General features: G+C 51.4%; 1 protein-coding gene across 7 annotated transcripts in view; it reads right to left on the bottom strand.

Moving 5' to 3' along the window:
* The window catches only part of PLEKHG4B (pleckstrin homology and RhoGEF domain containing G4B), a 58,525-nt gene extending 39,672 nt beyond the window's left edge, over positions 1-18,853 (bottom strand). For 6 of the 7 annotated variants that reach the window (XM_074355396.1, XM_074355401.1, XM_074355413.1 and 3 more), the window contains exon 1: positions 18,709-18,853. In XM_074355396.1, coding sequence (XP_074211497.1) covers positions 18,709-18,759 — 51 coding nt within the window. In that variant the 5' untranslated portion in view covers positions 18,760-18,853. The remainder of the gene's footprint in view (positions 1-18,708) is intronic. The other variant, XM_074355409.1, reaches the window with a different exon arrangement.
* Between the last annotated feature and the right edge of the window lie 1,236 nt (positions 18,854-20,089).

Raw genomic sequence — 20,089 nt, 5'->3', positions numbered from 1 at the left:
CTGCCGGCTGTGAGGCTACTTCTGGGCATGTAAGTCGAGGAATCCCTGGGAAAGCCAAGGGAGCGACTTCTCCAGCCTCCCCTGCGTGCACAGCCCCTCCTGCTGACACTGCTCTCTGGGCACTTCTTGTCCAGGGAGAGCTGGCAACATGAGGCTGCGCTCAGGACACTGACAGAGCCCCCAGTCACTCTGAGGATGGTGCCCTTCCTGCCCTGGGAGGGGGTTCTGGTGGATAAGCCAGGTACCTGACCAGAGCAGACGTCTAGGGTCTGCACCCCAGAACAGATACAAACCACTCGAAGCATGAAGGGCGGCCCCAGGCTGGAGCCATGGGTACAGGAAACCGTTTCCACCTGCACACGACTCAGACAACTTAGTGTGCTTAGGACATACAAATTGTATGAGGAAGCAGCAGACATACAGGAGCCCGCGGGCAGAGAGGCAAAAACTACCACATCACAGCAAAACCAAGTTACCTGGAATATATTCGATTCCACTTAAGAAAACAGGAAAGTATACAGTATGTTTCAGAAAGATTTCCATAAGAATGCTTAAAAAGAGAATGTTGTTTGAGTATCTTCAAGGGTAAGTTTCCATCACGTGGAATATTTCCTGTTTAGCATCAGCTCCCTGATGTTTGCTTGGCCGAGTGTGTGTGTGCATGTGTGCATGTACATAAGTACTGACCCAGGAGAAGTATGTGTGGGCAAATCTTAAAATTGTTCGGGTGCAGAGGATGAGGAGGGCATGGACACAGGGTGGGAGAATGTCCACCGAGCACTTCTGTTTCCACCTGCTTCCGCTCTCTGTTAGCTGTAACTCACTCATCCACCAAAACCTAGCAAACTGTCAAAATATCCCAAGTGAGAGATGCCAGTGACTTGGTAGAAAGGAAAGGGCTGACTTCTCCGGAGGTAACTCAGGGTTCCAATTTGAAGCAAACGCACTCACACGAACACAAGTCGGCTTCAGGACTCAGGATTGCGCCTGTTTACTGGACCATAAACCTCACCGTGGCTTAGGCTGTGACCAGTGTGACACAGTTAGTGGGACAGCTCACCCAGAGCTGGTGTAAAAGCATGTGACTTCCCTTCCGCTGCACTGGGAATTCCCGTCATTTGGCCAACAGCAGAGCTGCCTTTGCATTTTAACAACAGGAAATTTATGCCTGGGAAAACATTTGAAAGCTTCGCTCTTCAATGATGGATGTATTTACCCCGTGAACTTTAGTAAAATTTTACTGACACGAGAGCGATTATCGTTTCTCGTCACAGCAGTGCCCCCGACTCAGCAGGCTCCTCCCAGCGCAGGGCCTGGGGGAGAGGACGAGGTCTCAGTGCACAGGCCCTCCCCATGACCCTCTAGACCTTGCAAGTGCTGGCGATGAGACGACAGGGGCTGGGAGCCTCGTGGGGGGCCTGTCGTAGAGATGCAGGAAGGACACATGCTGGAAACAACTGCTTCTCCTCCGGAGGCAAGAACCAGCTAAATGTCACAGGAAAGGGATGTTTTCTCTCTGCAGGTGTGTGAGGACGTAAACGATGCCAGCTGAATGGGGCACCCATTTAGGGCCTGCCTGGCTGGCTGGAAAGACGTGGCCGAGCCCAGCCTACCAGACTGCCCCTCAGGGCTCTCATTTTAATTCAAGTGCAGCGTCTCAGAGAGGGAGTGAAAGGTGTGGGCCCAGGACAGAGCCATTGGTCGCCAGCAGCCACAGGCAGGGTGACCCACACATTGGGAGAGGGTCTGCAGGAGCTCACTGAGGGCCCCAGGGAAGGCACCAAGACGACAGACTGCTGGACAGTCAGGGTGCGATGTCCCCATGGGGACAGAAAGTGCAAGAATGTCAGAGGCAGCAGCACAGCCACCTCGGGATGCCTGCCCTGTGACCACCCCAGGTGACCAAGAAGCCCAGATGCTCAGTCTTGTGGCGGGCCCTTGATACCTGGGTCACTGCACCCAGGGACAGTAGGGGTGTCTAGGACACAGGGTGGGGTCTCAGATGGGGTGAGGGGAGAACCAGGCAGCTGTGTGGCACAGTCCTGTCCACAACCATCAGCTAGGCGGGGGCTTCTCTGGACCCAGCCAGTCACCTCGTCCTGAGAATCCACAGGGAGCGGACGTTGGGGTGCAAAAAGCAAGCAGAACACGGCAAGGCCTGAGTGGTGGGTGGGGTGGGGGCCGTGGTCATCAAGGCCCCGCCTGCAGCCCCCTGATCAGCCCCATGATACCCCTGGTGGCGACAGCCTAGGATGGGACCATCTGAGGGGGGTCCGTCAGCTAGGCACTTCCATCCCACAAGGTCAAGGTAACTGTTTAATTCACCACTGTGGCCTTTGCCTCTGGCCAGATTTTATACACAAAAATCAGGATGTGGGGGCAGCAGGCACCCGCCATGGGGCACTGGAGCCCTTCCTGCAGTTCCCCTGAGCAGGGGCCCCAGGCATGGAGGGGCATCCACAATGGGCCTCGCTCTGGCCCACTTTCCATCAATAGCCACTTTCTCAGCCCTGTGGGGGTGAAACCCACACTCCCCAGGAGACTTGCTCTGGGCAGCCGACCTGGTTCCAGCCACTCAGGTGCTCTTAAGAGAGGCCTCTTCCTGAAAGCACCCAGCGATGGTCGTGGTGTCCTGCCCAAGGGGACTGATGGCCGGCTCTGTTTCCTGTGTGTGGAGACCAGGAAGCCACCTCTGAGTCAAAGAAAACTTGTCTGGAAAGCTTAGTCTCCCAGCTGGGCTGGCGTGCTAGCCTGTCTACAACCAATCTGTCTGTACCGGCCCTGCTCTCCACTGGTAGGCTGCTTCGTTAGGGATTCCCTGCCCCACCCCAGCAGGGGAGGCTGAAGATGCTTCTAAAGGGTGGAGCTTCCTTTGGCCCAAAGTTGCACGGGGAGGGAGAGGTCAGAGTTCGGGATCACCAAGAGCGTCCTAATCACGCACCCTAATCTCTCTGACAGGGTTTAGAGACCTTGGGCCTTGATGAGAGCTTTGTCCACAAACGTCGAGCTCCCTGACACACAGCTTCCTGGCCCTGTTCTACCAAAACTGGCACAAGAAGCCTCCGGGAGACTCTGGGTGCCAGCAGCTGGGCAGGGGGCTCCAGGGAGCCCTATGTCACTGAGACCCCTTCTCTCCCAACCCCACAGCCCATTCAACAGTTGCCTTTTAAACCTCTCAGTTGTAACTGAGCCCAGGGTGGTGACTGCAGAAAGAGCACAGCTTTCTGCCTTTCCTCTGACACCTGTCCTCTCTGAAGCCCAGAAAACCTGGCCCACCTGGAACCTGGGTCTCATGCTGCAGCCCCACCTGGAATACTAAGTTGCGGGGCATCCAGGTGAGCCATGACAGACACCCCTGTGATCTGGCCAGAGCCCCCTCCCACACCAGGCATGTCCGGCTTGAAGCCTCAGGATGCCCACGCCTGGCCTAGTTCCCTACCCCCGTCCACACCAACATTCCCAGAAACCCCTGCTCAAGGTGACCCTGCCTTTCACTGACTCACAATCTGAGGTGGAGAGGACCCTCAAAACTGACCCCAGGGAACAAGGCCAGACCCCAGGCAGGAAGGGCAGGTGGGAGCACAGCAGATAGCAGTGCCTGGGGTCCAGGCCGGCCTCACCATGGAAGCAGAGTGCAGATGTGGGCAAGAAGCATTCCAGGGATTCCTTCTGCCTTCCTGCAGGGCCCCCTCAATCCCCCGCAATGGCCAGAGGCTGTCCAGGAACCCACAAGGAGGACAGGATGGGGCCAGGGACTGGGTGCCTGGGTGCCTGGGATGGGGGCAATCAGTTGAGAACAGCAAGTCCGGCAGAGCCCAGTGGGCTAAGCAGGTGTCGGTGTGAGCTAGGTCCTGGGAGGAAGTGCCCTGGGGGCACGAGGGGCTGTCCCACTGGGCACACCCCTCCTCCAGCAGCAAGAGAAGGCAGAGCTGGAGTTGGCTTACAGACTGATAATCAGCCCATTGTGTTTAACTTCTACAGCCTGAGAGCACGTCCTGGCGGGCAGGCCCCAGAAAGCCGCACATTCCAGCCTGCCATCCACAGTGCACACTGAGCAAACCCAAGGGGAGGACAAGGGGACCGGACTGCACCCTGTGCCTCGGTCTCCCCACATGCACACACACATACATATATGTACACACACAAAACAGTGCCCTGCACCTTCACCTCCCTGCACACATGCACATGCACACACATGTGTACACATATGAGCATGAAGCACAGGCATGTACACAAACACACTCAGCACGCCCACACTTACCTCACTCCTGCCGTGCACCTCCCTGGACTCTACCTCTCACTTCTGCAGCCTTGTTTTTCATCGAGAGCTGCTCTCGGCCACTCTGCAGTGGGAGGAGCCATTGGACAGAACTCCAGAAACGCAGGGAGACGGCAGAGACAGTCATGAGAAAATACTGTCTAACTCGAAACTTTTAAAAGTGCAGTGTGTAATGAAATACTACATTATTAAATACTACATAGTTATTAAATTATGATATTAAACACTGCATACAATTTTTTCTATCAGACTAAAAACAAAAAAGTGTTAAAATAAATAGACATGCAAATGTTAAAAAACAACTTTGTATTTAAGCCTAAGGTGTTTTTAAAATCTCAAAAGCAAAATTTCAATCTAAGGACCAGGACCTTCATCTGAAAATACAAGTGCTGGACGGGGCCCCGCCGGTGTTCTTCTCAGGAAAGGAAGCAGACTAGGCTATTCCCAGCTCTTCCATATTCAAACTAAGGGTCCGTAAATTTCATAGCAGCGAGTAGAGCCTCTGAAGGAGCCTGTTGTCTGAGCTCGTTGCTCTCCTTTCTGATACTAACAGCACGGGTCTTGTGCAGATGTTGATCAGGACTCCTGCATCTGTGACTTCCTTCCTGGACTAGACCTGCCACAGCTGTCAGTGAGCCATGGCAACACTGCTAAGGTTACCGGCCTGTGGAGGAAGCAGCAGGCCTAACAGAGATGTGGTCTTTAATTAAACACATTGCAGGTGTCCAGACAGATGCAGAAGGCAGCTGTCTCCAGGGAAATTCTGGCTCCTCTGAGCAGATGCCCAGGAGTTGGTTTCTAAGGATTCAGTGAACTATGAATCAGGGCAGGGGCTTCATAACAAGGAGCAGAAATACCGCCAGACTCTGGAAGCAGCCTTGGCAGCCTCTGTCACCTGCCAGTCTTAGATGCCGGCAGGTCCCCGCGTCCGAGATGCACAGAGGAGCCGCTCTAGTGACGTCCCTGTGTGAAGGGCCCCAAGGGTGGGAGGCGTCCGTTCTACAGGGGACTGGAGGTTTAGGATGGTCTTGCTGCAGCTGCCTCTGAATGGAGGGCCCAGGGGCAAGATACACATTGGTGTGGCCTGCTTGTCCTGGGCTGAGGAGGCAGGAGCTGGACCACCCAGTCCAGCCTCCAGTTTTGGGCCTTTCCTGGGCTGAGGTCTTCTCTCTCTGGCCAGTGCTCCCGGCACTGACCCCAGGCTGTAGTGGCTCACTGCACACCCTCCACAGACACTTCTCAGCCTCCCTAACCCAGGAGAGCTCTCTTGTAAGCTCAGACTCTCACTTAGCGCTTAGCTGTCCTCTGGGCCCATGTCTCCAAAACCAGGGTCTGCTCCCAGCCAGTGCACCATGTGGTCGCCCGGACCGTTCACGGAGTTGAGTTACACCTACAGCATCTTTAGAAGAGGGAGGCAGGGAAATGCCTAACCAAATCTTATGACCAAGACGCTCAGGCTCTAAAGGAGCTGAATTTACGTGGAAGACCCTTCTGAGGAACACCAGTCCTGCAGGGTGCTGGACAGAGAGGACCTGCCTTCCACATGGGCACGGAGCCGGCAGAAACTGCACACCCTCTGTGGGGACAGTTATCCACGGATCCCTGCCTCCCTGGGAGGATGGCACGCCCCCACCCACTGGCATCAGGAGTGGCTCCTGGCAAGGAAATGTGGTGGCAGCGCACACACGGTTTGAGCAGAAGCTCTGCAAGCAGACCCATGCTCCGCCTCGAACCCCTCCCTCTGCCGCGAGCTGGGCAGCACCCCAGATCCCAGATGAAGCTGATGTGATGCCCTCTGGGAGCCAGGGCATTGGTGCCTGCAGCATCTGGGACCCCTCCCACGAGGGTAGCCACACCCACACTGAGGTGCCCTCCTGATAAGTGCACCTGCAGGACCAGCTGTGTGCAGACACGTGGGTGCATCCTGAGCTGGAGCTTTCTGGTGGACTTAGCCTGGGGGGAGGGGTGGGAGCAGAACCCGGGGCTCCAGCCTCCCTGTTGGCTTGGTGGCTCTAGGTGTTTGTATTTCCAGGGGTGGGGGGACTGACAGTGTTCCAGAAACATTTCCACACAGAGTTTCTTCATCCACAGACTTTGTTTTTTCATGGTACCAACACTTTTCGGTTTTCGGGGCCAAATTAGGAGGATGCCAAAACAAAGGAGCTAGTTCAGGGTTCAAGCTTCAGGGCTGTACTTTCTGTAACAGGCCTTGCAGGTGAATCCAGAAAATAATGATTCCAAATAAACCCTGAAAATGTCTTCTCTGAATTTACACATGACTTACTGAGGCTGCATCACGCTATCTCTGACTGATAATTCTAAAGCTGGCGTGTAATCACTGGAAATCCACCAGCGCTGGACACTCTGCCAGCGGGGAGCTGGTACGCCGCTTCTCTGGGGCCGAGCAGATAGAGGCTGCACTTCCTTTACTCTCCTCCTGCATCAGATGCCCCAGTCCACCCCCGAGTCCACCCTGAGCAAGGAAGGCTTACACCCCACCTACTTCGCCTTAAAACTGATCCTCGCTCCTCAGGCCCACCCAGACTCCAGACCAGCGCGAGGTTTAGGGACTCGCTGAGACTAGCTGGCTGGCAGTGTGGTGGGCAGAGGCTGCTCTGCGGGAAGGACTCGGGACCCCCCCCCACCTGCCCATCGAGCCCCGCAGGTCCCTGGCGTGTGTCCGGGGGACCGAGGTGTGAGGAAGAGGCGAGGCCCGGCACTCGCGTGGTCTCACCTCCGTTCCCTCAGCGGTTACACAGAGTGGCTGCAAGGACGGAGGGCTGGGCCTCAGGAGGGGGCCTGGCCACGCAGGTGCCAAGTGGGCATCTGAGACGGCCCACCAGAGGCTCTCTTCCAGGGACGAGCAGCAGACCTGCACCCTCCCCGCCAACACGCCCTGCAGCCCTCAGCTCCAAAGCCACAGGCCTTTTATCAACACGATTCCCTTTTCTGTTCAAGCAGGATCTCATGTCCCCATTTTAATCATGTTTTAAGGGGCCTGCTTTCCTATCCAGGCTTGGCATTAAACAAATCACAAACAGAAGCAACCTTAGGTTAGACAACAAAATCAAATAAACATAACTTCTCAAGCATTTCTAAAACCAGTCCTCCCCGGACAGAACATCAGAGCGCCTTCCCTCAGAGGTGGGGAAGCCGAGTGGGCAGGTGGGGGCCATTTCCTGCTGGCCACTCTCCCACAGGAGCTGCACACCTGGACTGCCTGCCTCTCTTCCTGCACACCTTCTTCTGCTGCAGGCTAGGCCTAGGAGGCCGCATCAATTTTGCAGGCATGACGGTGGCCCCCCTCTTACCCCTGAGTCAGCCCGACTTCACAGAATTGGCTTGTTTTATCTTCTGGTGAGTCGCCCTCCACCAGATGCACTCAGACTCTTCCTCTGGGTGCTCTCTGCAGAGGCTGCCTCTCAGCCTCCACCCAGCAGATGGGGTACCCAGGACGTCACCAGGGGTGTGGGGGGCACCCTGGTGACCTCCAGCTCTCTACCTGATGCTCAGGGGCTGGCAAACCATGGAACCAGTGCTTGGGGAAAAAAACACTAGTCAGTGACATGTGAAAATTATCTGAAATTCAAATTTAGTGGCCATAAGTAAAGTTCATTGGAATGCAGCAACCCTCATTCTGTGTATTGCCCACGGTCACTGCTGTGACACAGCCAGAGGCGAGGAGTTAGGACCCAGACCCAACGGTCCCTCAAAGCCTCAGCTGCTTTCTGTCTGGCCCTTCACTGCAAGCCTGCTGACCCCACCTCCGGGAAGGAACCCCTGCAAGGCTGCGAGGGGCATGAGAACAGAGGACAAGGCAGCCCCACTCTGCCTCCTGAGCCAAGTCCCATGGGCCCCAGCTACCTTCTGGGTGAAGACATGGAGGAGCAAGTGCTGTGTTAACACCACCATTCTCTGACCCAACACAAATTCCAAATGACTGACGGTGACATGGAATCCCTCCTTATTTCACTCTGTGCTTGGAGGCTGGGCAGTTAGTGGTCTGAGCCTGAGGTTGAGAGGATGGCCACCCACTGCCTCTGTCTCTGGGGGCTTGTTGATTTCTCCTCATGGTCAAGTGCATGCAAAACGTCTAAAAGCAGAGTCCTCAGTTATCCTTTCTTGCATTTCATAGCCTCATCAAGGAGCTCAAAACCCAGGAGCTGTAAAAGTCCTGGGAGGAGCTTTCCATGCAGCATTACCTTTAGGTAATGATGGATACACACAGGAAGCCCTTGCTCATGTTCACTTGGTCTTTACCCAGGACAGAAGCAGCTACAAACACAAGGTCCCGGATCAAGGCTTTCCCAGGGCTCAGGAGCCCACTGTGCCAGCAGTGACCAGGGAGTGACCCCACCTTACTGCTCACCTGCTGATCCTGCAGTGGTCGGTCAACACACACGGCCCTGCCCTCAGGGTGAAGGGGAAATGGGCCTACCAAAGAAGTAAAGGAAGCAAGGGGCAGGTGTGGAGGTGCAGAGGATGAAGAGGCTAGCCAGGGTGGGCTGTGTCTCTGGGCTGAGGCCAGGGCTGGGGGACACCACATGTAAACGTCAACCAGTTCTCTATCAGCGGTGGCACAGCACAAAGCCCCCACATTTCTGCTTATCTGCTTTCTTTGTTTGTCAATGGAACATTACTGTGAATCTAACTCACCAATTAGTCCACAAGGGTAACAGTGTATTTCATCTTGAAAGGACTTCAAAGCTTTTTATCTTTTAATACAAAATGCAAACTGACAATGAAATATTGGTTTTTAAGGCAGTTTGGGTGAACTCAGTTCTTTAGTTCTTTCAGTTCTTTGAAGGTGCCCGATAAAAAGTGTGTAAAACTGATGTTAACCACCATCAGCACAGACTGGTGTCCCCATGCTGAAATATGCTTTCAGCTGGAAGTAAGAGTTTTGTTTATTCTAAACCACGGCTAAACCAGAAAAGATCGTGTCAACCTAAAAAAAATATCTCCTGTAGTTTTAATGACAACAAACTTAGCTTTCCTACCCTGGTTCCTCCATTCAGATGCAGTACAGGCAGAGTGTGAGTGAGCAAGGAGGCTTGTGGGCGAGCTTGGGCTGCTCGGCCAAGGCGCATCTGTTGTCTCTGCATCCATACTTACAGTTCTTTCGGAGAAACATGGGTAACAGCCTTTCTTTCCCGCTTAATGCATCTAGAAAACCCTTTGGCAGGAGAGAAAAGTGCTCCTGAAATTTTTCAGCTCAGTTAGATGTGTGCTTCTCATGCATGAAGATGAAAACTTATTTTCACCCCTCCAAGTTTTTGTCGTCCTTTTTCGTTCACCTCACTGTTAAACTGAGCCAAACCAGAACAACTTCAAAAGCAGATTAAGTTTCCTTTTGTTTGAGCCCAGCCGCTTGGCCGGTGTCTGCCTGGTATCCTGGCTTCAGCCAGCACACCTGGCCTCCCCACACCATTCACATGTTTCCCACGGAGAAACAGCTAATTCCAAGTGACACTCTTGACGGACGATTGGAACTAATTTCTCTAAACTGTAGATATGACAGCAGACTTCACCTAAATCACCAATTACAAGTTTGTGTTTTTGGTTTTTTTTTACACTTTCAGATTACATTCCTCCACAGACAAGAGCATCAGATACAAAGTTTAAGTGGGAGTGTGACAGTTTATGTTTGCACTACTAGTTTTAAGTGTTAACTAACATCTTTCCAAACCATCCTGAGTGGGGACCCCCGACACAGCTGTGAGCAAAGTCGGGGTCAGTCTGATGTGGGCTCTTCAAACGGGAGTGCAGGAGTCCCAGGAAAGTGCTTCTCAGCCTGGCAGTGCTCCTCTGCCTGACAGTGCCTTGAAGGCGGCTGATTCCAGGTCCTAATTTGATATTAACCATTAAGGTACGAAGCCCACAATTTCTGGTGTTACTGGAAAACCACAGATATGCTTTTAAATTACCCCTGATTCCATGCTTTCCTAAAGGACCTCGTGATTTAGACTTAATCTTCAGCTTTGGTGGGACATATGTTGACTGCTGACCCTGGGCTGAGGTTGTCGGGAATCTGTGCTGGGCCTGGGCTGAAGCACCTTTGGTTTTCAGAAAGAAGGTGGAGTGCAGGCTCTAAGTTTGCAGAAGTTCTGGCAGGGAAAGCTCTACAGGGATAGCTCATGAGGTGACACTGGGATGCAGGAAGGCAGAGGGAAGCGGCGGCACAGTTAAGCAAAATTAGCACCCCCACCCCTCCAAAATACCTTTATGCATGATAAGAACAGCAAAGCAGACAGTTTAAGGAGAAATCTGTGATGAGTGTACTTGGAGTGTTCAGTAGTGCTTTTTGCCTCCCCAGCCCCAAGAAAGTGACCACAAAGCACAAGGTCCCAGGCACAAGCAGGTGGGTGAGTGTGGCTGCTGCAATGTGAGTGGGTGGTGGGTTTCCAACGTGGGGGCCTGAGAGAGGGACAGAGAAAGACATGCCACATGACACTGGTGGGATCTTGAGTCTGGTGATGAGGCTGAGCCTGGAGCCCCAAACCACACTCAGAACGGCCTGGCAGGTGCTTACGACTCCTGGAGTCCACAGAGGAGAGCCCTAGGGGTGAACACAGGAGAGAGCAGTGTCGGTGCAAATGAGAAGCACCAGTGGCTGCCAGGCTCAGAGTGTGGGCAGCTGACCAGGCAGAGCTGCCGGGTGCTGGCTCGTGAGGACAGGGTGCAGACCCGCTTGCTGATGGTCCAGCTGGCTCCACGTGGGGGCTCCCTGGGGACTGACGGGGGGCCATGTAGGCAGCAGGTCTACACCGTCCAGCTGAGGTGCTCACACTGGGAGTCACACACTTGGTCCAGGGGGGAAGTTGGCAGACACCTGTCCATAAGTGTCCCCCATCCACGGTGGAGAGCGACCCTCATTGTTCAGAAAGCCATCTCCAGGAGGTAGTGATACCCCAAGTCATAGGCCGGAGTCCTGTCCAGGGCTTCCCACATAGTTCAGGTTTTCACTTGTGATTAAGGCAATAGCTCTCTTTTCGCCTCAAAATGTTTCAACTTGGACAACAAGTGATAGACCCACTCTGCTTGTAACATAGGTTTCCTTGAGCCCATAAAGTGACAGCTCTCGGCTCAAGTAACCAAAGTTTAATCCTGAATCTTCATTTTGATTGGTGCCACTAATGAGTACACCATCGAACAAAAGGTTGGGGTGGGTGAGGGTTGAGGTGGGGTGGAGGTTGGGGTGGAGTGAAGTGAGCGAGGGTGGAGGGGAGTGAGGAGTGGTTTTTTTGTGTAGTTTCCAGTTATAATTCTGTTTAAAACCAATTCAGGATATTTTGAACACCCACTTAATCAAGACTCTACTTGAAGCGCTGTCACTGCTGGGTCTGCATGTCCGTTCAATGGCTCAGGAGGTTAATTAGACCGTGGTAAACATTTGACATCTGTGCCTTCAGATGACAGTGTTTCAAGTGCAGAAGGCCTGACCCAGGCTGCTGAATCCTCACAAGGATCCACAGGCACTGGTACCTGTTAGACACTGCTTAAGCATTTTACAGGGATTCACCTCACAACACTCCTTCCCCAGTGGCTTTTTTCCCAGTTGCTACATTTTGAAGTCTTAAAAATTGGTCTTAAACTTCTGCAGATTTCCTAGTAATTTTATGTTTCAGCCTTGAAACAATTTGTTTTTAAAGAGGTCACTTCTTATTTCAAAACTTACATTCTTAAAATGTATTTTTACTTGCACAGCAAAGGGAACCATAAGCAAAACAAAAAGACAACTTATGGGACAGGAGAAAATATCTGCAAGACTGACAAGGGCTTAATTTCCAGAATATATAAACAACTCATACAACTTAATAAGAAAAAAACAAACAACTCCATCCAAAAATGGACAGAAGACCTAAACAAGCAATTCTCCAATGAAGACATACAAATGGCCAATAGGCACATGAAAAAATGCTCAGTATCATTAATTATCAGAGAAATGCAAATCAAAACTACAATGAGGTATCACCTCACACCTGTCAGAATGGCCATCATTCAAAAGTCTACAAACAATAAATGCTGGAGAGGGTGTGGAGAAAAGGGAACCCTCCTACACTGCTGGTGGGAATGTAGTTTGGTGCAGCCATTATGGAAAACAGTATGGAGATTCCTCAAAAGACTAAAAATAGACTTACCATATGATCCAGCAATCCCATTTCTGGGCATATATCCAGAGGGAACCTTAATTCAAAAAGATACATGCACCCCATTGTTCATAGCAGAACTATTTACAATAGCCAAGGCATGGAAATAACCCAAATGTCCATTGACCGATGACTAGATAAAGAAGTTGTGGTATATTTATACAATGGAATACTACTCAGCCATGAAAAATGATAAAATAATGCCATTTGCAGCAACATGGATGGACCTGGAGATTGTCATTCTAAGTGAAGGAAGCCAGAAAGAGAAAGAAAAATACCATAAGATATCACTTATATGTGGAATCTGAAAAAACAAATGACAAACGAGCTTATTTACAAAACAGAAACAGACTCAGAGAGGTAGAAAACTAACATGGTTACCAGGTGGAAGGTGGTGGGAAGGGATAAATTGGGAGTTTGAGATTTACAGATACTAACAAATATATATAAAATAGATAAACAACAAGTTTATACAGTATAGCACAGGGAACTATATTCAATATCTTGTGGTAACTTATGGTTAAAAAGAGTATGAAAATAAATACATGTTCATGTATGACTGAAGCATTATGCTGTACAACAGAAACTGACACAACATTGTAAACTAACTATACTCCAATTAAAATTATATATATATACTTGAAAAAAGTATTCTTGCATAATATAATGAAATTTAAAAGCAGAGTTATAACATTTGTTCCAAATCCTCAACAAAATACTAAGAAACCAAATCTAACAGCATATTACAAGGATTATTCACCATGACCAAGTGGGATTTATCCCAGGAATGCAAGGGTAGTTCAACAACCAATCAAAATAATATTCTATGTTAATAGAACGTAGAGAAAAAATCCTATAATCATCTCAAATAATGCAGAAAAAGCATTTGACAAACTCCAACACTCATTCATGATAAAAAAAAAACTCTCAGAAAACTAGGAATAGAAAGTACCTTCCTCAACATGATAAAAAGGCACTTCACAGCTAACTTCACACTCAGTGGTTAAAGACTGAAAGGTTTTCCTCTAACATTAGAAACCAGTCAAGGATGCTAACTTTCTCCACTGCTATGCAACACTGCCCTTAAAGTTCTAGCCAGAGTAATTAGGCAAGGAAAAAAAATTGAAGGCACCCAATTTAGAAATGAAGAAGTAAAACTATCTCTACTTGCAGATGACATGATCTTACATATAGAAAATCCCAAAGAAAAATCCACAAGAAAGCTACTAGAGCTAATAAGTAGATTCAGCAAAGTTGCAGGGTACAAGATCAACATGCAAAAATCACTTATGTTTCTCTACCCCAGCAATGAAATTAAGAAAATAGTTTCCATTACATAATGGCATCTAAAAAGAATAAATATCAAGAAATACATTTAACCAAAGAGATAAATGATTTGTACACTGAAACCTACAAAACATTGCTGGGAGAAGTTAGAGTCAAAAACTTTTAAACGCATGATCATAGCAGCACCATTCACAAAACCTAAAAGATGGAAACAGTCCAAATGTCCATCAACAGATAAATGAAAAAACCAAATGTGGTCCATCCGTACAACAGAATATTATTCAGCCACAAAAAGGAATGAAGTTCTGATAATGCTGCAATGTGGATGAACCTTGAGGACTTGTGCTCAGTGAAGTAACCCAGTTGCAAAACGACAGATACTGTGTGAGCCCATTCACAGAGGCACTTAGTGTAGCACAGTCATAAAGACAGAAAGCAGAATGGTGGTTGCCAGGGTCTGGGGGCAGGGCAGCGTGAGGAGCTGTTGTTCAGCAGGTGTAGAGTTTCAGATTTACAACTTGGAGAAGCCATGGAGACAGATGGTGGTGATGGTAGCAAAACAATGTGAATGTATCTAACATCACTGAACTGTACCCTTAAAATGGCTTAGGTGGCAAATTTCATGTTACACGTATTTTAACACAACAAAAGGTCCCATATTTTATGATTCCATTTATATGGAATATTCAGAGTAGAAAAATCCATAGAGACAGAGAGCACAGTAGTGCTTCCAGGGGCTGGGGAGAGAGTGGAATGAAAGAAACTGCTTCATGGCTGTGGGGTTTTGCTTTCGGGTGTTGGAATCCTGGAACTAGACAGGCGTGATGGCTGTACAATATTGTGAATGGATTAAATGCCACTGAATTGTTTGCTTTAAATGGCTAAATTTGTGTTGTGTGAATTTAACCCTATTAAAATTAAAATGAAAATTAGTTCCAGCCCCTTCCAGAAATCGGGATGACACTTCTCTCCTCATTCGTTGCTGTTGTTGCTCGCTGTCCCCAGCAGCCTTCCACATGCTTTTCCTGTTTGAACATGTGCTCTGGGAGAGGTCACACTGGTCTCCAAGGCTGGGCTGCTCAGGCCAACGTCACCGTGACTCTCTGGGCTGCCGTCACAGACTGTTGGTGTCTCTGGACAGGCAAGAATCAGTCCGAGAACTAAACACTCTCCGTTACCAGGCCTGGTACTCTGGGCTAGCTAAATGCTTGCTCCAATGAAGTCTTCTTTCGTCCTTCTGATTAAGCCATAGAGAGAGTTCTGGGACCCTTGAACTCAAGTGGAGTTCATGACATACTGATTTTGGCACTTGTGCAAAGCATTTCTTTAAAAAACTACCCGAATACATTGTTAAAATAGCACATAATCGTAGTTGCAATTCCTCTCCCTTGGGGATATCTTTGTGTATCAGCATATCTTGAAGACAGCTTCACAAATATCTTTCCTTAAATGATTTGACAGAAAAATGGTAACTCAATCTTTTTATCTCCCATTTGTATGAAACTCTTCCTCTCTATCACAGACTCACAGAATCACAGAATAATAGACACTATCCTAAGCACATTGTAATGTGATTGTCTTCCCCATTCTAAGGATGGTGAGGTTGAGGGGCTTCCTTGCCCACCCACCCAGTGTGGGAGCCAGGACTGATCCCAGGCCACACTGGCCACATAGCCTGCATCCCCAACCACCGAGCCCTCTGCCTCCGTCCACACTGCTTGATGTCTCAGTCTAGCCAGGGACAGAGCCCAAGAGCTCTCAGAAACTCATTCCAACCTCCTCACTCTCCAGGCAAGGTCACCTGATGGCCCGCAGCTAATTCCAGGTCAGAGCATTTCTATCAAACCACTTGGCAATAAAGTCCCAGAAAATTAATGCAGGCATTTCTTCTCCTCTGCTCTGTGGCATCGTCATCCCCACCTCAAAAACCACACACAAAGCACATGCATTATGTCACACCAGGTCTTGCCAAGCCATTTGCTGCAAGCGTCCTGGGCCTTATTTTCCATATCACACTTGGACAAGTTGTTTCCCAGAATCAGCTGTAACCTGGCACTCCCTCTGAAGCTGCTACTTTATTCTTAAAAGTCTCAGGAATCATGCTAGCTCAGGCCACAGGGCAAGCTGTGCATCAGTGCCACCCCAGAGGCCAGCACTGGGCGGGGGAGTGAGAGTGAGCTTCAGGGTCGTCACCATGTTGAGCACCTACTGTGTGCCGTGCACTATTCTAGGCACCAGAGAAACAGGGGAATGAAATAAAGCCAGTGCCGCCTGGGGAGACAGGCAACTGAGGAGTCAGGCACAAGGTGATGTGGGTTCAAATCCTGTCTGGAGAAACCAGGCAGGGAAGGGCCTGGGGGGGGGGGGGGATGCTGCAGAGGGGGCTTTCTGAGGCTGAAGCCTACCAGGGTTGGGGGTCCCAGGTTGTGCAGCTGCAGGCAGGTGAGACTTCTCCAAGAGAATTCACCTCCTGGGGGTGCACATACTCATTACCTGGCAGACTTGAACAATTCTAGTGCAGAACTTCGAATTAATTCCTGTCCCAAACCATTGTTGGCATTAGATTTAATCCCTGTCCCAGGTCTCAGAAACAGACGTAGTTTTAATGTCATATAGAAGAAATTCACCACAAAGTATCTTTTGCACAACCTGATTATCTCACTTTGGGGGAAAATTCTGTAAGGTTATACGATGTCTAGAAGTATCTGAAAGCTCTGTCTTTGAGAGCTTGGGCCCAGGTGTGAACTGAGACACCTGGAAAGTTGTCCCAGACATCAGCACAGAGGCAGCCCTCAACTCAGGAACGTTCAGGTAAGTGACGACCTAGGTTTCCTTTCAAGAAGCACCTACACATCCATTTTAAAATTAGAGCCTATGTAGCTCCAAGAGGTGGGTGGGGCACAGGTTCTTCCTGTAAACAAACAGACAACCTCCAAGAGGCTGAACTCCCTGCCCAGGGCCGACAGCTAACAGAGGGTGAATGTGGGTGCACCTCTAATCTGGGTCAGGGTGGGAGCTTCTTCCCCACTCCACGGGCACCTGTCTTCTTGGACCTCTTGTAGGGTAAATGGTCACTGAGGGACACCTTCTGCTCACAGGACCCCAGATTCCCAGCACCTCTTAGGATCAACAGGTGGAGGACAGGACATACCACCTCACAGCCCACCCCTCCATCCCCCACCTCACTCCCCCCTCAGGAGTGTGTTGGACTCTAAGGTCAGACCAGTCATCTCTCTGGGCTCATTCTTCTGTCCGGACCAGTGAGCACTGGCCTGTGCACGTGTACTGAGTGCCAGGCCCCGCCAGGGGCAGAGGGACACAGATAAGGAGTCTGCAATCCCCAGTGACCCTCCCACGGAGAGCAGGGCACAGAAGCTCTATTCTTACAGGGCAGGAGGGTAAGTACTGGGCAGAGGCACCACTGCTTCAGGACACAGAGTGTGGAGAGGAAAGCCACCGCTTCCAGGCTGCTTGTCGGCTGGGAGCCACAGGACAAGTGCAGAAGCCTGGCTCCCTCCATCTGCAGAATGGGTAGCCTGCCGTGGCAGACTCCTGTTAGGGCTAGCAGGCTCTGAGTGACTTGATTTTTGTTTAAGCACAAATAGAGGGCACATTATCTGTTTGTGAGGAGGGAGGCATGTGAGCTGTGCTTGAACGATTCTCATTAAAAATGCTGAGATCTGGGAATCTGGGGTCTTCTGTATTTGCTTGGATGATACAAGCTGTGAACACATATCTCAGAGAGCCTCAGGGCAAATTCAGGGCCAACTTTATTTCATTAGCACAGCATTTGGGATGGTTTACAAGTAATAAAGTATTCATGTGAGACCACTAGCAGGCTCGTGAACTAACAGATACCACAGACATAAAGGCCTACCTTTCACAAAGGTGATTTCAGACTAGACCCACATGGGGCCCTTCTAACAGGATGAAACCACAGGTCACCTGCACCTGGGTACCCAGCCCTCTGGGAAGGTCAGTGCTCTGCCCTCTGTGGCCCACCTGGACAGTCCACTTGTGCACCCAACCCAGGCCTCCCTTCTATTTGCAGACTGGACACCAAACAGTGAGATCAAAGCCGGGTGTCTCCTCAGAAGAGGGTGCATGGTCTCTGCGGGGGAAACCCAGCCCTCCAGGACAGGGATGTGGCTCTATCGTGAACAGGAGCGTCTCCAAGTCTGAACGTGTCCACTGAGAGCAAATAGTGGTCTCTAAAGTTCCTCCTGGCCCAGAGAACCTGGGAATCCGAGGGAGGGTCAAGAAGGGGAAGCCCACCCTCACTTCCCCTCTGCCCACTCTGAAATCTCTCTTCAGGATGCAGCAAGGCTCACTTGACACTCACTGTAAATTATGCAGTTTCAGTTATGTTTAACTTAATTTTTTAATTATATGTTTTAAGTCTTAATTAGACACCCGAAAGCACCAGCTAAACTTCTTAAGTGAAAGTGCTGTTGGGTAACAGAAGAGAGTGTAATTACTGTACCAAACTGTTCTGTGATCCCGTTTCACAGGAAAAAGGGAAAGACGCGCCCAACACGCTTTTTGCAGATCAGGTGAAGTAGGAAACCGCTCCCGCCACACTCTGCCGAACCTGGACGGAGGGCCTTGTTTACCAGGCAGGGTCGGTTGTCTAAATCAGCGGCTGTTCCAGTATAAAAGCCTACCCTGGTATTTTTTAAGTAAAATTCGTTGTCTTCGTGCACAAAGTTCATTGGTTTGCCCTACCAGTTTTGAGGTAATGAACAACTTAGGAACATTCTCCTTGTCGGCGACAATTTCACAGGCCTCTTTTTGTCCTACAGCCCCTCCCCCTGCACCCCTTTCAAACTCCAGCAATGCAAATCTGTCTTGACAAGCGTATTTCTCTCATAAATATTCATGAGGTTAAGCGAAAAGTTTGCTACACCTTCGTTTAAGTGACCGACAGCGCAAGCGCCCTCCCGCTCCAGCCGCCGCGTCCCCGGGACCCTCCCGCGTCCCCGGGGTCCCTACCTGGGCGCCAGAGCCCCGGTCGCCTCGGCCGAGCACCGCGCGGAGAGCCATGGTGGCGCCGCCTTTGTCCCGGCCGCGGGGAGGACAGAGCCGCGAGGCCGCCCGCCCGCCGGGCTCGGGGCGGACCCTCCCGGGCCGCGCCCCCTCCCCGCCCCGAGGAGGAGCCGGGGCGCGGCCGGGGCTGCGGCCGGGTTGGGGGAGAGGAGGCTCGCGGGGCCGCGGCCTGGCGGGTGCCGGGGCCGCGCCCTCACCTGGCGGGGTGGGGGCGAGCTCCGTCCCCCACCCAGCGCCGGGCGGGGGCCGGACAGGGGCGGCGTTCCCAGTTACTCTTGTTCTCACGGGGCTGGAGACCTGCCATTTTGTTCTCGGACCAGTGTCTGTATTATTGCACCTAATTTCCTCGGGGGTGGACCGGACCCTGACTTGTGCTGGTGAAGACTATCGCACCGTGATTTTCCCCAGTGTAGGCAGACTCATACCTGACGTGCGCCGGTGTAGACAGACTAGTGAAGACAACAGCACGCGATTCCCCCTGGGGTAGATGGAGTGGACCGCTTTCTGCCGGTGTGGATGGGCTGGCCTCTCTTCCTGCCGGACGGGACGCTCTCTGCGGGGTAAACAGAGCTTGGGCGCTTCTGGGCCTCGAGCGAGCGGCCACGTTCCCCTCCTTCGCGAGTCGGGCGCCAGAGTTGAACGCGCTCTCTCTGGGTTTGCGACGCTAACGCCTAGGTTTGCGGAGAACCTCCGAAAACGAAGTATTCCCCGACCCCGGGAAGCCAGCTCCTTCCCTGTAGCTCCGAGCCGGGGGCTCCGGCTCGTGGAGCACCCGCTGTGTGCGGGGAAAGCAGGGGTCTCAGAGCCACCCGCCCGTCGTCCGGTGTCTCATCCAGCACGCCGTCCGGACTAGAAGCAGGGGCACTGGACTCAGCCCGCCCACTGCGGAACAGGCCAGTCACTTAGCGATGAAGTTCAGTCGTGTTGGAGCCGAAGGGCGGCAGGTATAGGGTGAAGGAAGCTGAGGTGGCGGCCTGAGTTCGGCTCCCTCGCCCAGTACTGGGTTTTGAATTCCTCTGCTGGCTCTCTGCCTGGCTCCTCTGCTAGGATTCCCGGATTCCTCTCGGTGCTGGGTACCTGGGTGCCCCTCCCTCAGCCCCTCCCCCACCTTCTCACCTGCTCACCTGCCTGACGCTCTAGGAACAGGAGCCATGCTGCGCTGCGTGAACCTCTGCCGTCCTGCCAGGACACAACTCGGGACTGTTGGCATGCCTCCAGAACGGGGGCTTTGTCGTCCAGGATCCAGGGGCTGGCAGCAGGCGAAGTCACCAGTGACCTGGACGCCTGGTCAGGGTGCAGCTCTTTAACTAGAGATCTGGGGCACACC

The sequence above is a fragment of the Camelus bactrianus genome, chromosome 3 (assembly GCF_048773025.1).
Source record: "Camelus bactrianus isolate YW-2024 breed Bactrian camel chromosome 3, ASM4877302v1, whole genome shotgun sequence".
Taxonomy (NCBI): domain Eukaryota; kingdom Metazoa; phylum Chordata; class Mammalia; order Artiodactyla; family Camelidae; genus Camelus; species Camelus bactrianus.
The sequence above is the reverse complement of the archived record's forward strand: the minus strand, read 5'-3'. Positions and strand labels throughout refer to the sequence as shown.